The sequence below is a fragment of the Zea mays genome, chromosome 5 (assembly GCF_902167145.1).
Source record: "Zea mays cultivar B73 chromosome 5, Zm-B73-REFERENCE-NAM-5.0, whole genome shotgun sequence".
In the NCBI taxonomy this organism is placed as follows: Eukaryota; Viridiplantae; Streptophyta; class Magnoliopsida; order Poales; family Poaceae; genus Zea; species Zea mays.
The window spans coordinates 115,445,543-115,458,696 of NC_050100.1; the positions used below are offsets into that span (position 1 = coordinate 115,445,543).

The following is a 13,154-nucleotide window of genomic DNA, read 5'->3' on the forward strand; positions in this document are numbered from 1 at the left end:
ATGTATGTAAAATGTTTCGGCTATACACGTTGGTAGGATCGCATTTGCGGTTAGAGAGCAAGAGGTTGTTGATGTGTGCGATTTGTAGTTTGTCTAATTACGTTTTGGTCGATGTGGTGTATATTGGTGTTTGAATATATGTGGGTATAGAATGTTTTGGTTATATGCAGTGGCAAGGTCGCATTCACGTTTTGGTAAACAAATGTGTCGTGCTTGTTTTATGTGATGAGTAAGTCTGGAAATACAACGGATTTGAGGATTGAATTAGCACATGTATGTGTGTGTGTGCCGTGGTGTATTATGGTAGTGGTGGCGTAAGATATTTGATTGAGGTGTGCGGGTATATGCTATAATATGGTTATACTCGCGACGAGGAAAGATGTATGTATTGTGTAACACGATGTTTAGGTTGCTATTGTATAATCGTGTGAAGGATGCGCATGATGGTCATGTGACTAAAGGGTGGTGTAGTGGCGAAGCGAGAAGGAAGTTAAGTTTTTCGAACGGCTAGTGGATAGTGTCCACTACTACAGATCATGCTATATGAGACGGTTAATTTTCAGTTATTAAGACGCTTATGAAGTGTCCAATTTTGATGGAGTCGCAAAAGATGTCCCACATTTAAGATGGTTATAAACCGTCTTAAAAGATATTATATAAGACAGTTTTTAATTTATAACCGTCTGAAAAAGGTATTTGTTTAAGTCATTTTGTCTGATAAACCGTCTGAAAAAGGTATTTATTTAAGTCATTTCGTCTGATAAACTGTCTTGAATTAGGTTTTTTTAAGACACTGCTTCTAAAGAATCGTAGAGAATACAAACATTAAAAGTCATAAAGTATTTATCAAACCGTCTCGAGTATCCTACAATAATAGACGATTATAATAGGAAAATCATCTTATTTAGGTGACTAATAATGGACGTTTTAGAAACCGTCTTATTTAGGAGACTGATATTAGACATTTTGGTAACCGTCTTATTAAGATTTAAACGAAATGACTTACACGGCAGTACATTCTTCAATTTATAATCATTTTTTCAGATATCATGTTATAATAATTTGAAAGAGAAATATACATACACATATATTGAACAACATTATAATTAATATAATATAAATAAGTACCATTCAATATATCATAAATAAGCATTGTCAAACAACACATACATAAGTGTACTCTAAATCTAAACTAAAATACAACTGTTTGCACTAATGTTAAGCCTAACTTTATATGAATTAAAGTCTCCACACTTTTGCGACCACCAAATTTGAATTCTATTCTATGTTTTCCTGTACAACAAATAGGAGAAAACTAGACATAGCAAAAAGCTCCAAGCAGCATGTGGATGGTCTCAAAGATGCCCTTGTGCTTCTCCCTGTTCTTGATGACTCCTACACGCCCGGTGTTCCTCCCGCCAGTCACCATGACCACGTTGCCGACGTCAAACTTGATGAAGTCCATGATCTTGTTGGTCTCCAGATCGATCTTGATGGTGTCGATGGCCTTGATGAGCGGGTCGGGGTAGCGGGAGATAAGTCATTGGTATAAAACTTGATGAAGACCATAGCAAAAAGCTCCAAGAAGTTCCATATGCCACAAAGTCTTTACAAATATGTAACAATGTAGGGACAAAGGGAGATAAGTCATGCCCAAAATATTATTTTTTTGTAATAAATTACAGAAATGAAACGCTGCTAGAACAATTTTTTTCATAGGGGAAAACAACAAATAATAAAGAATTAGCTGCAATCCCTACCTCTAGGCATGATGCCCGTCCCTCCAACAATACCTGCAGCCGTGTTAGCCACCAAATTGCCATAAAGATTAGGCGTTACCTACAAAAAAATATTGAAACCCACATGTAATCCTAATCCATGGTGTATTTGCAAAGAAGCATTCGAGAAAATTAGGAAAGCAGAAAAGAAATGTGATGACGAATAGAAAAGACGTTCAGCAAGCACATGCTTTATATATTGCATCAATACCAATTTCCGTTCCTTAGGAACAATGGGATTTCGGTCAGCCCAATATATGTTTGATTGTTTTCATATATGCCTCAGAACAAGAAATGTTATCTTTATCATATGGCAAGCATGGTACTCAAGCGGAGCATTCCCATAAAAATCTCTCACATTCTGAAGGAAGTTCCTCAAACTCCCAAGAGTGCCGACGTCAAACTTTGAAGTGAAAACTGAGTAAGACCAAACTTACCAGTAGCATCATAATCTTCACAACCCGTAAGCCTACCCATTTTGGAGTAAGAATCGGCTTGCAAGCTAGCAACTCCTGCTGTGTGAACTTGGAATCTGTACACAAGAATTTCTGAGTAAGAATAGGTTTGCAATCCGCAAATGCAAGTCACTTCACAGTCTTAGCATTTGTCAAGCAGGTGATCACAATTTCTGACCTCATAATGTCATTGGAACCCAGTGTCCAAAGTCCAAACACATGTACTATAAACAATACCACCATTCCACAACTAGTTTGACGCTTTTCATCTTTACTGAACTAGCTACACCACTAAGAAACTTATGGAAATTAGCTTCTTAAATAGTAATATAGCTCAAAGATTGAATGGAGGATGGAAACTTATATGCCCACCTTCTCCAGCATGCGGTGAAGCCTCTCAGTCTCCTTCTTAGTGTAGTCAGAGCCCTTGTCCATGATCTTCTTTGCAGCTGTCACATATATATTTCCATGCCTGGTTTAGAAGCAAAATAGTTAGTACTTGTAATTTGACAATGGCACTGCCTACATAATAAGAATGTTAAATCAATCGAGTAGCTTGGAAACATAGTGTAGGGGAAGGTGGAAGAAAGTACTTGGCTGCAGAACCGCTGAGCTTAGCAACATCCTCTTCTATTTTAGAGAGGACTTCCTTCCGCTTGTCATCAACAGCATTGAGAAACTCCTTCACAAGAGGATTCAAGCTTGGCACAAGCCTAGCCTACACAGCAACAAATGAACAGAATGCATCAGATCCATAATTCATCAACTTGATTCCAAAGCGATTTCGCTTGGCTTTATAACCAACCTCTGAAGTCAGGTGGCCCTTTGGATCCCGGCTGGTGCCACACTTCTCATTAATGAACTTGACAAAGTCATCCAAGTCCCGGCCACCATCATAATCTTCACCGGCTTTGTTTCCCTTAGGGAAGAACTTCAATGTAGGGAAACTAGAAACACCATATCTGCAGAGGTATATTATTATTAAAGATGCTGTGAACATGGAAGAAAGGACAAACATAGTTATTATAAATTGTCATAGGTATATTATTAAAGATGCTTTTGGATATTGATTCTTTCTTTTTTCTAGAGCAAACATTTGATGATTCGTCTATGCATATATCTTAAGTCTTATTGACGGTTGATAGTTTTGTCAGGGGTTATGTTGCTATGCTTCAGAAGAAGGATCCAAAACTTTGCTCTCATATTTTCCATAACCAGCCACAATATGATGAGCACCATGATTCGTCCCCAGTTTTGGTGTCGAAGTATCATCGATGGGATTGCTCAAGATGTCTTGATAGTGTGGAAGTTTCAGGCCATAGGCCAACATCGGAAAATGTTTCTATGCAGCAGAATGGAATGAATGATGGCTGCTCTATTTCAATTGTTTGGATTTTGCCTAATAGTGTTGATTCCAGAAGACTGTTTTCTTGCACACATCAATCATCTCAAGGGAATGATCGATTGACCCTTTCAAAGACTGCCCAAGAATGCAATTCAAAATGCAGTTCTCCTGGCAACAAAGCAATTACTGCGATGAATGTTCCAGTAGCTGAAGAAAATGTTCCAGAGGCACTCGTTGATACGAGGGTTCCATCTATAGAAGGTATGGCTGAGCATGTTGAATTCTTAATTATTACTTTTTGTTGTATACAACAAGCTAATATGACAATATTTTCTCAGTTTTACAGGCCTCTCCCAATAGTATTGATTTGTCAGCAAATATCTTGAATGCTGTCTCGAAGAATGTCAGCGATCTACCTGATGATGTTGAAGAAAATGGCACACAGAATCCACACAGTCTAAAACCTTGTGTGGCGCCAAATGAAGATGAGAATAACATAGCTAATGATGACCTCAATGAGCCTAATGTATGTAAACCAGTATCTGGGCACAAAAGCAAACAAGTCTGCAACATGGGTCCACGCCGAGCATCGTCAAAAAGAAATGTTGAATCTGATGGTAAGAGGAAAAGGAATAAATCTACTAAACTGCCTGGTATTTCAGATCTCAAATTTTGTCAGAGAAAGCCAAAAAAGACAAGGCTGTTATCAGAACTCATAGGTTCTGAACAGGTAGGGGTTTCTGGAGATGCCGTTCAAGTGGACCATACTAACAGTGTTGATCTCTGTGAGGGTGGTAAAAGAAAAATGCACCTTGAGGTTGGAAAAGGTAATGACACTACTAATCAGCAAGTGGACAAAATCCAGTCAAGAGCTGTCAAGAACAAGGCAAAATACACAGGAGTAGACAAGTTAGAAGATGGATCCTCTCTAATGAACTGGCTGAAAAGCACTAATAAGGAAGTTAGAACAAAGAAAAAAGACTCAGAACACAAGAATCTTGATTCCTCTTCTATTTCAAGGTCTTACCCAGATATAGTTGCTTCTAATGATATGCATCATGATTTTCTACCCTCAGTTGGGGATGTGGGCCAGGCAGATGTACCATCTACTACCAGTGCCAAGCATGGGAATGGAAATGCACAGAATGACAAACTGGAGCAAAATATGCAGAAGATGGATGGCTTGTGTGAAAATGAATCTAGAAACTTGAAACAGAGGTTCTTCTCAAATGAAAAATCAACGATTTTGCTAAAGAGAAAGGTACTGTCCACTTCCGTTGTCCATGATGAGAACATTGAGAACAGTAATATAAAGAGAGATATGCTCAGGTCAGATGATTTGCCTCAAAAGGAACCTGAAGTCTCTGTACAAAGATATTTGGCAAAGGTATGATTAAACATAAAGAATTCTACTGAAAATTTATAATTAGATTATTACATTCATTTACGTGTTTTACCTACTTTTGCTGACTTGAATTGGGGACCTTTGTCCAGCATAGGATTTTTAATCCCTTTAATGTTAATGCATTTGTGTCTATGCCACTTTGCTCCCATACCATCCATGCTTTCCGTTGTGTACACCACTAGGATTTTTTGACACTTTTTATGACATTTGAGTTCACAAGTTTGCACGCATGCCAACTGAACTAGTTATTTGTGTGTGACTAGTTTGGGATGTCATGAGCAAATTAGCGAATCCCAAATGACATTTACTTCTTTATAAACTATATATATATACACACACACAATGGTGCAAGCAATAGGAAATCCGTACTGAATTTAGTCTGCTTGTATACAAATATTGTACCCTCATCTCGTTACCACAGGTTTCTCTTGGTAAACAAAAGATCCAGAATGTGTCTGGCCTCCACAAGAAGAATATACCAAAGAATAAGAAAGGAAAGCAGAAGGTGCACGAGAAACAAAATGTGATAGACGACTTCCCCATGGACATTGTTGAACTTCTCGCCAGAAATCAGCACAAGAGACAATTGATGACTGACACCAATTCTTTGGAAAACTGTCATACTCAACCCAAGGTAGCTCAAGTTGATTGTGCTGCATTTGCAGCCAAGGGTTGTCCCACCAATGCATCAAATGAGTTCAACACTAATTTCCAAAAATCTTTGGCATCAGAAAGTAAGCAGAAGTCCTTACAGTCTGTCAAACAACGAGAGAATCACTTCTGTGATTCCAGAGGAAATTTTTTCATCACAATCGCAATATAAGAAAATCCAGTGGTGTTAAACTAAAGGCTGAAAGCTAATGTGCATAACAACCACTGAAATAGACAAGTCAGAATGCATACTTTTTAGCCAAGTCAGTGTGCTTGTCAGCATCAAGATTGGCAATCACAACACTGTCGTCCTGCTTGAAAACTGAAGCCAGCTTCTCATAAATCTAAATTCAAGTACATGTTCAGTCCACAAAAAAAATGAAGACCGCTGCAATAATTTGGAAATTTTCAAGCTAATACTCTACTAACCGGAGCAAGATGCTTGCAGTGACCACACCTGTAAACAGAAGGGTCAACAATGCAGTTCAATTTCAGTAAAGTAGCGTGATGGAAATAATTTAGGTGGACATAAGTTGAACATGATAACCAACCATGGGGCATAAAACTCATCAAGGACAATTGAGTCAAAGGTCTCTGAAGTCAGAACCACGACGCTTGAAGGAATGGCAGCTATCTTGACATTGGTACCTGAAACAATGTGCATTAGTTGACAACATCCAATTCTTCAACAGGTAGCACTTGATAGGACTTCAATCAAAATAAAGATAACATCATGTGCATAAAACATAATTAATTGAGGAGCTTTCGCATGATAGCAAATGGCTTACGGGCTTATCCATAGCAAAAACAAACTACTCACCACAAAGGTTAGTTGGAGGTTATTTGGCTGTGTTTCTCATCGGCCCTCTCAAACGACGTCTCCAGTCTTGCTATGTTAAACTTCATAATTACATTTAGACTCAAGTCCGAAAATCACAAATCGGTAGATAACATTAGCTTTTTAGTTACTAGCATTCCTAAAAACACCAGAAGTAATCATGTTTTCTTGTCTTATTCATAAATGCACAAAGCATCTCCCAACTGGCTTAATGGTGCCAAGGGAATAGGCATCATTCGGGCAAATACCAACACATTACATGATTTATCATTTGTAATTAATATACACACAAAAATCAAATGCCCTATTTCCCTGTGTTATGAGTGGAAGAAAGAACATTTTTTGCTTGCTAAATTAAACGACGTTGATGCATCATATTTTAATACCTTAGAGTTGTGTACTGTGAATCTGCGATGCACGCCTGCTCTTGGTGACCACATCCATGATGACCCTACCGTAGAGCATCTGTGCCAGGTAGGAGCACTCCTCCTTGATGATCATTTTAAGGGAGGAATTCTTTCAGATTACACAACAATTGACACTGCTCGGGGTTCTGGTTTTCTAATTCAAATGCACGCAAACCACCTCGACAGGAAAACGCAGACGCATGCGGCGGCGAATTGTCGGTCTTACCGGCTTTCATGGGGAGCGCGCTCCAGCAGCCGTGGCCGTGGAGGAGAATGTAGTCGCGGAGCTTCTGGTCCTCCTCCAGCGACCACAGGCCCTTGCGGTAGTTGGGCTTGGGCTTGTCGCACGCCTTGCACCCCATTGCCGGAGAATGTCGCCGCCTCCAAGCTACGAGCAGGGCCGACGCAGGGGAAGCGCAGAGGAGAGGGTCAGAGGGAGACCAGCTACAGGAGGCTGGGGCTTCTTCGCTCTGTGGTCTCAGCAGGACGCGCGTGGAGGCGAGGAAGCACGGGCGCGTGGCGGCGAGCACCGAGGGGGTGAGGGCGGCGCACCGAGGAGGACGGGCGTGCGGCGGTGCGTGGCCGAGGAGGAACGGCGCGGTGGCGCGTGGCCGAGGAGGCAAGGGCGGGGCACACTGGGATGCCATGGCCACCAGCGGTGGCCCGGCCGACCCTTCCTCCTCCTCCTAGCCGTCGGCGCCTAACAAGGAGAGCGGTAGTGGAGGCGCAGAGGACAGAGCGGCCGTCGGATCTATGCCCGCTTGCCATGAAATCGCCCCAATCGGAGAAGTGGAGGCCTAGGGGATTGGGGCCCCAATGAGGGCGAGCGAGCGGCGGCGCTAGGGCCACGATGCAGCAGTGAGATCTAGAGTTGAGAGAAGTGGTCGAGTTTTTAAGTTTGACAATGTAAATGTAAAGTACTGATATATCCAGTATAGAATGGATATATCTTTTTAAATCTCTAGGTACGTAAATGATAGAAATTGAAGCAAAATGGCGATTTAGATCTGTTGCGTGACACATTAATGATTGGGTCACATGTGGGTCTATTCTACCATCTATGTCAAGCTGCAGAGATAAGTTTTAGATTATATATATATATATATATATATATATATATATATATATATATATATATATCATCAAACTAAGCCAAATTCATTATTTACTATATTTTTTCACAATACTTCTTACCAGAAAAATCCTACGAAGATGGTTTCATATTTAGAAGTGTCTAGTATACTCACTAACATATAAGACAGTCCTTATAGTCTAGACGACTCTAATAATATCTTTATTTGAGATGGTTTCATATACAGAAGTGTCTAATATAGTAACCAAAGTCTAAGACAGTTCTTGCAATGTTAATGACTCAAAAGGTATATTTATTTAAGACAATTTTTAATAACAATCTGTCTTAAATCAATATAAGACATTTCTTATGATGTAACTGTCTCAAAACACTTCTTTATTAAAGACGAATCTCCAACAAACCGTCTTAGCTTACTCATCGCCATATAATAAAAGACGCTTCTATAAAATGCACTAATATCTGTCTTAAAATGTGCGTCTTAAATAAGCATATTTCTAGTAGTGGTCTATCGGTGCTGTCATATTTTTTGTTGTAGGCAATGTGATGCTTGCTTTGTCAAATATTGCATTCCATTCCCATTGGATAAATAAATGTCTTGTTGATCGATTATAGGTCTTATATGAGCATTATCGCAGCCCAATAATTATTGGAAGCGAGTAGCGTTCATAAGTCGGTCCTTGTTAAAATTGAAGAACGATCTGATAACATATGCACATAAGTGCTTTAGGTCCTTCAGTAGCAAATGTAAGTCTTATGGAGTTTATGCCATGTGTTAATGCCTCTGTGTTAGACCCCCTAAAATGTGCTATTTTAGGTGACTTGTGTGTTAACTAATTTAAGTAGATCAATGGTTAAGAAACACTGATTAATCTGCTCCAACCCATGTTTTTGAGTTGCGATGTCAAAAATGGTTCGCTAATCTTATACTGTGATTAGCAACTCATGTTAAGTAGGAGTCGATTGCATAAGTAATTGTGATATATCGGTTGTGTCTCGGATTGCGATAATAATAGGCAAGCCGACGTGTAGGTTATTTAGCGGGCTATGTCGTTGCTCTAGTTAGCCGAATTGTTAGATGGTTGGGTTAAGCTCGTAGTCACGATGATTGCTTGTTGTAATCTAAACGCGTATGGTTATGGTCGCGGATGAAAAGTATTAGTGCTCATGTGAAGTCTAAGTTAAAATGCAAATTATTGGGTGAAAAGCGCTTTGATATACATATATGCCGGATATGATGGTTGTGGTGAATGCGTTGATTAATTGAGTATGGTACTTTTAGTGCTCGAAATGACACGGATAAAAATTAGTAAGTCTACTTATTAGTTCTCACTTGGTTATTTTAACTCTAACGATTGTCAAAGTGTTAGAATAATTCAAGTATCTGGAACGCGGCAATTCTTGAATTGTATAGGAGCTGAAATTTATTAATTACTGTTTTGGACTGCACGCTGTGATTTCCCCGTACTGTATTTTTGATGAACCAAAATTGTGTTTTCTGTAGATATGTGCTATAGAAAAGTGGTAGATAACTTTATTATCTTGCTGGTGTTAAAATTTGACAACCATAGGTCTGACAGTTTAGGAGTTATGCTTTTTACAAATTCAGTAACTGAATCTGTCCAAATTCTGTACAGATTTTCAGAAACTGCATTGTTTGCTCAATTTATTTTTGCAATCAGTTTTTGGTCGTTATAAGAAAGTTGTAGATGCTTTTCTTATCCTGCTTGTGTTAAAATTTCACAACCATAGGCCTGACAGTTTAAGAGTTATGAATTTTACAAACTGGTTTCTGTGTTCTGTCCAATGTCAGAACAGATTTCGAAAAATGTAATGTTTGATTTGATTAAACCTGGAATCACTTCTTGATGATTATAAAAGTTATGTAGTGCTTTTGCCAATCTTTCCAAAAAGACTTTGATCACTTTTTGGTGATCTGAAGATTAAGTTATGGATGTTTAAAATGTGAAGACTGAATCTGTCCAGTTCTGGATAGCAAAGTCTTCTAGTGTCTTTTATGCTTAGTTAAATATTGAATCACCTTGAGATGTTTATAAATAATTTGTAGAACATTTAATAATCTTTCTAGAAAGTATAAGATCACTTTGTTTAGATGTATGAATCTTTAGTTGTAAATTTTTGAAGTTGCAGGTCTGAATCTGTCCAAATCTGGACAAAACTGTTGTGTTAGCATTGTTTGACCTTGCTAAGTGCTGAATCCTATGGAGGTAAAAATACCAAAGGTGTAGAGCACTTTTTAAGCTTTGCAGAAAGTCCTAGTTTGCTATTTTTGGATTAATCTTTGAAAAGTTATGATTAAAACAAGTAGCTGCTATGTTGCTGTCCAAAAATCTGCAAGTGCACATTTGAATGTTTGGTTCACCCTTTTTGCTAAAAAAATGATTGGTTAGCACTTAAGTAATGTAGACTTGCCATGACTAAGCTTAATAATGCACGTGTGTCATGTTTTATATGTTTATTCCCTGGTTGATTGTGATATAAAATTTTCATATACATTGATGCATAGGTCCTCTGTTAAACTTGTGTTTGGGATGCCTTTGTGCGATCAATGGAAGGACTGATAAAAAGCCGTATACAATTAAATAAATGCTTGTACTCGTGATGTCATGCTGTGTTGGTTAATTATAGGTAGTAATCATCGTCCTTCTAGTGGTGTTAATGTTGAACGCCAATGTCGTGTAGATAACTAATGTTAGAGTGTGGTTGTTTACGGTGCCTTACAATTAAATGTTAGTTCGTCACCGTGTATTTATATATCTTGTGATATTTTTCATTATATTCATACATATGCATCTTGCATCTCATTTAGGACCGAGAGGTGACGACCGTGCAAGTGATGTGGTGCCAACCACAAGATGTAGTTGGTGGACGACCTGAAGAATGATGGACTTAACCAGTGGATGCTCGCCAAGCGAGTACCCCCGTCAAACACTATCTAAGTGTTAAATTAAAGGCAAGCCCTGGTTTTATGCATAACCCTTATATATATGCTATTTTACTGCACTTAATGATTGTAGGCTTGTATTGTGCACTTAAGTGTAGGAGTTACCTGAAACCCTAGTTGCATTAACTCAGGATTCCTTTTGAGATGGATACTAGTATGCTAGGTCGAGTAGCTGCTTTACTAATTAGGGATCTCGGTAGAAGTCGAGTGATTTTTCCAGCACTCGCGCGAGGTCAGGAATTGGTTGTATCCATTTTTATATCGTAATGATGATAGTCTGTGGACAATGATCCATGGGGATGCGTTGTCTACGAGACGAAAATTGGAATAAGGATTAAGGTGTAGTACCGTGTGTCAAGCGTTTGAACGTACTAAACATATACCGAGAAATATGGTGAATCGGTAAGCCTAGTACCTGAGTGAACCTGGCAGCAGATTGCCCTCCTCACGCGACCTGAGACGTGGTCTCCCATTCCGGTTATGGTGGGTACAAGTGCGGTCACTGCACGACGGCAGTCGGGGTCAGTGAGGCATTGTATGCCAAGGCGGTGAGCCCCTCTCTGTTGACGGGGAATCGATGGGGACGGTTGATGTGTGTGGGGACGAAGTGCCTCGCCACATCGTGTGTTTAGGTTTACCTTGCAAGGTTTAAAGACTCGATTCGAATCGTCTGCTTCTCGTAGCTAATGAGACTGCTTGATCCATGCTGCTACATTGAGTAATAAGTGGAAATGAGGTGACTGGCAAAAGATGTTGATTGATAAAATGTTTGATACCATGTATGAATAGCTAGGTACTCATCTAATTCAAAAGGATCATACTAAAACTTGAAAAGCTAAAACTTGATTTTAGACTCAGCTAGTGCTTTTGGCAAACCAAACCCCTTAGCCAAATAGCTGCATGTCTAGAGGTAGAGGAGTAGACTCCTCACACCGGGTAAGTCTAGCTGAGTATTAGTATACTCAGCCTTACTTGTGGCATAATTTTTGAAGGTACCTCCTTGTTATGGTTGATGGTGTGACTTGGCCTTCATCCCTGCCACCGGAATAGATGGTCGAGAGGGTTACTGCTTCCGCAAGAGAGGACCAGGAGGAGTAGCGTGGCCAGGCTTCGCCATGTTACTCGGTTTTCTCTGTTAGTTATTTCCGCTGCATTAAAATTTATGTTTATTATTTATGAAACTCCGATAATGTAATCACTAATGGTACTTCTTAAATTTGTGGTATTATGCTTTATTCTATTTCTCTGTGCCTCACCTTCGAGTGAGCTAGTGGTATTCGATCCTGGATAAGTGGCTTTATCGGACTAGATCCGAGGGACTGACGGGTTATTCCGGTTTAAGTGTGTTGCTGCCTTTAAGGACGCGACTTGGGCACTTAATCTGGAATGATTCGGGCGGTTCCGCCACATTTTGCCAGTCGTCGAGCCGTTGCCCCCGCGTGTCGTCCTCTCTCTCTCTGCGCCGTGGGCCTCCCCTGTCAGCTCCGCCCTCCCCGCGCCCGTCGTGGACCAACGCGTGCACACTCGCGCACGTCGCCGAAATCCTCGGCAACGACGCCCGCCCACGTGCCCCAGCTCTTTTTGAGCCTCGCCCGCGCCCACACTCACTCCCCTGCCTCATTTCATGCAGCCCCGCTCCCGCTCGCGCTCTACCCACACCGTCCGACCTCGCAGGAGACCCGCGCCCGCCTCTCCGGTCATCTAGCTCACCGGAGGCCACGCCAAGCGACCCCGAGCTCCGCCCCGAGGTGAGACACCCGCCCCCGTGCTTGTTTTACTCTGTTCGCACCTGTCTTTAGCCAATTTGGCCTCGCCGGCGTGCGACCGTGCTTGCTCGCTGCGCCCGCACGGTGTCCGATCAGCCCGACCCCGTCCAGTGCCTCGGCTTTGGCCCAAAGAGCTCCCCCACCTCTACTGGAACTAGCCAGAGCCCTATCACGGTCGATTGCCTCTTCTGGCGGCTGGAATTCCTCACCGGAGTTACCCCGGCCAGCCCAGAACTTTTCCTCCGCCGTCCCCCCCTCTCTGACCTCGGTCTCGTGGCCACAACCGCGCCATCGAGTTCGCCGAGTCGTCTTCGCCCTCTCTGACCAACTTCGGCAACCCTGGAACCGCCATAGCACGCATCCGCCCCAACTCCGGTGACTTCACCGCCGAGGGAAGGAGCGGCGCCGCCCGCAGCCGTTCACCCCTCCCGGTTTGATCTCCCCCGTCCAATCT

At 41.2% G+C, this 13,154-nt stretch overlaps 1 protein-coding gene across 8 annotated transcripts; it reads right to left on the bottom strand.

Moving 5' to 3' along the window:
• Positions 1-1,138: 1,138 nt before the first annotated feature.
• LOC100192937 (uncharacterized) lies at positions 1,139-7,766 on the bottom strand. Of its 8 annotated transcripts, none has more exons than XM_035967681.1 (11): positions 7,106-7,760; positions 6,186-6,282; positions 6,064-6,091; positions 5,887-5,978; positions 3,039-3,195; positions 2,827-2,946; positions 2,606-2,705; positions 2,412-2,524; positions 2,216-2,310; positions 1,761-1,839; positions 1,153-1,606 (listed from the first exon to the last, which is right to left on the bottom strand). In XM_035967681.1, the coding sequence occupies exons 1-6, from the start codon at positions 7,524-7,526 to the stop codon at positions 2,896-2,898; spliced, it is 846 nt and encodes a 281-aa protein (XP_035823574.1). In that variant the 5' UTR covers positions 7,527-7,760; the 3' UTR covers positions 1,153-1,606; positions 1,761-1,839; positions 2,216-2,310; positions 2,412-2,524; positions 2,606-2,705; positions 2,827-2,895. The 8 variants fall into 8 exon arrangements, with proteins under 8 accessions (NP_001353901.1, XP_035823574.1, XP_035823572.1 ...); XM_035967679.1 differs by having other exon boundaries at positions 1,153-1,507; positions 2,412-2,516; positions 2,827-2,951; XM_020553048.2 differs by having other exon boundaries at positions 2,412-2,516; positions 2,827-2,951.
• Positions 7,767-13,154: the final 5,388 nt, after the last annotated feature.